This window comes from Oncorhynchus tshawytscha, linkage group LG07 (assembly GCF_018296145.1).
Source record: "Oncorhynchus tshawytscha isolate Ot180627B linkage group LG07, Otsh_v2.0, whole genome shotgun sequence".
Classification (NCBI taxonomy): domain Eukaryota; kingdom Metazoa; phylum Chordata; class Actinopteri; order Salmoniformes; family Salmonidae; genus Oncorhynchus; species Oncorhynchus tshawytscha.
Window position 1 is genome coordinate 75501193 of NC_056435.1, and position 2500 is coordinate 75503692.

General features: G+C 46.5%; 1 protein-coding gene across 1 annotated transcript in view; it reads left to right on the plus strand.

Moving 5' to 3' along the window:
• The window catches only part of cass4 (Cas scaffold protein family member 4), a 36477-nt gene that overhangs the window by 22859 nt on the left and 11118 nt on the right, over nucleotides 1-2500 (plus strand). The window contains exon 2 of the mRNA XM_042324972.1: nucleotides 284-433. Within this exon, the coding sequence (XP_042180906.1) occupies nucleotides 284-433 (150 nt within the window). The remainder of the gene's footprint in view (nucleotides 1-283; nucleotides 434-2500) is intronic.

A 2500-nucleotide genomic window follows, 5' to 3' on the forward strand; every position in this document is an offset into this window, starting at 1 on the left:
GATGATTCATCATGCAGAGGTCGCATATAATTTAACAGTTACATTTCACGCCACACTGTTCATATAAGTAATTTACCAGTTTCTCACAGTTATTTATCCCAGGATAAGCGAGTGGTTTTGGGCGGTAAATCTCGGTAACCGGGTTCCCGCCATTCAACCCTAGTGTGTGTCTGTGTGTGTCTGTGTGTGTGTGTTTTGGAAGTATAAGATACATTTCCCTTGTAACTATTTAAGTTCTCATCTCCTCTCCTCTCCCTCCTTACTTCTCTTCTCTCCACCACAGGGCGAGGTTCCTGGTGCTGGTAGTGTTGACCCAGGCAGCAGTCATGACAGTGACTCTGATAGGCCGGGGAACCTCTACCAGATCCCCAGCATATCCCGACACACCCAGTCCTCCAGCCCCGCCTACGAATGCATGGACCGTGCCTACAAGGTCTGTTACCACACCACCTAGCCAGATCAGCCAGCCTACTGGTGTAGGGTTAGAAGTAGGGGTCTGGGTTAGGGGAGAGTGTTGGGGTATGGGTTAGGGGAAAGGGTTGGGGTCTGGGTTAGGGGAAAGGGTTGGGGTATGGGTTAGGGGAGAGGGTTGGGGTCTGGGTTAGGGAGAGGGTTGGGGTCTGGGTTAGGGGAAAGGGTTGGGGTCTGGGTTAGGGGAGAGGGTTGGGGTCTGGGTTAGGGAAAGGGTTGGGGTCTGGGTTAGGGGAGAGGGTTGGGGTCTGGGTTAGGGGAAAGGGTTGGGGTCTGGGTTAGGGGAGAGGGTTAGAGTTTGGTGTCTGGGTTAGGGGAGAGAGTCAGAGGTTAGGGTCTGGGTTAGGGGAGAGGGTTAGAGGTTGAATCCCCGGATGGCAAATTCGTTACCAGATGGGGAGACCGGCATGCAGCTTTAGTCTTTATGAGCCTGCAAATACACTCACGCATGCACACAAACAGACACACACACACACAAACAGACACACACGCACACACAAACAGACACACACGCACACAAACAGACACAAGAACACACGTACACACATATCACTCGCTCTCTGTTGTCTCCTGGTGTCATTTAGTGGTGACCGAAGTGTGTGTGTGTGTGTATGTGTGTGTGAACAGAGCAGTGCTGGTCTGTCGTGGTGTGATGTGGACCAGTGGTGGAAAAAGAACCCAATTATCATATTTATTTTATTTATTTATTATTTTACCCCTTTTTTCTCCCCAATTGGTAGTTACAGTTACATGTGTCCTCTGAAACACAACCCAACCAAGCCGCACTGCTTCTTAACACAACGCACATCCAACCCGGAAGCCAACCGCACCAATGTGTCGGAGGAAACACCGTACACCTGGCAACCCGCCACAGGAGTCGCATGTGCGCAATGAGACAAGGACATCCCTGCCGACCAAACCCTCCCTTAACTTGGATGACGCTGGGCCAAACCGCCCCATTGGCTTCCCGGTCGCGGCCGGCTGCGACAGAGCCTGTACTCGAACCCAGAATCTGTAGTGGCTCAGCTTTAGACCACTGAGCCACCCGGGAGTCCCCCAAATTGTCATATTTGAGTAAGAGTAAAGATACCTTGATAGAAAATGACTCAAGTGAAAGTCACCCGGTGAAATACTACTTGAGTAAAAGTCCAAAAGTATTTGATTTAAAATATACTTAAAGTATCAAAAGTAAATGTAATTACTAAAATATACTGAAGTATCAAAAGTATCAATCATTTGTAATTCCTTATATTAAGCAAACCAGACGGCACCATTTCATACATTTTTATTTAAGGATAGCCAGGGTCACACTCCAACACTCAGACACCATTTACAGATAGCCAGGGTCACACTCCAACACTCAGACATCATTTACAGATAGCCAGGGTCACACTCCAACACTCAGACATCATTTACAAACCAAGCAGTAGGGATGACCAGAGATATTCTCTTGATTAGTGCGTGAATTGTACCATTTTCCTGTCCTGCTAAGTATTCAAAATGTAGCAAGTACTTTTGGGTGTCAGGGAAAATGTATGGAGTAAAAAGTATGGTATTTTCATAAGGAATGTCAAATCAAATCAAATGTATTTATATAGCCCTTCGTACATCAGCTGATATCTCAAAGTGCTGTACAGAAACCCAGCCTAAAACCCCAAACAGCAAGCAATGCAGGTGTAGAAGCACGTAGTGAAGTAAAAGTTGTCAAATATATAAATAGTAAAGTAGAGTACAGATACCCCCAAAAACTACTTAAGTAGTACTTTAAAGTATTTTCACTCAAGTATTTACAGCCCTGATGTGGACCGGTCTGTGCCTCTTTTGATTTTTTTAACCTTTATTTAACTCGGCAAGTCAGTTAAGAACAAATTCTTATTTACAATGACGGCCTACCGGGGAACAGTGGGTTAACTGCCTGTTCAGGGGCAGAACGACAGATTTGTACCTTGTCAGCTCGGGGATTTGATCGAGCAACCTTTCAGTTACTAGTCCAACACTCTAACCACTAGGCTACCTGCCCCCCTACACT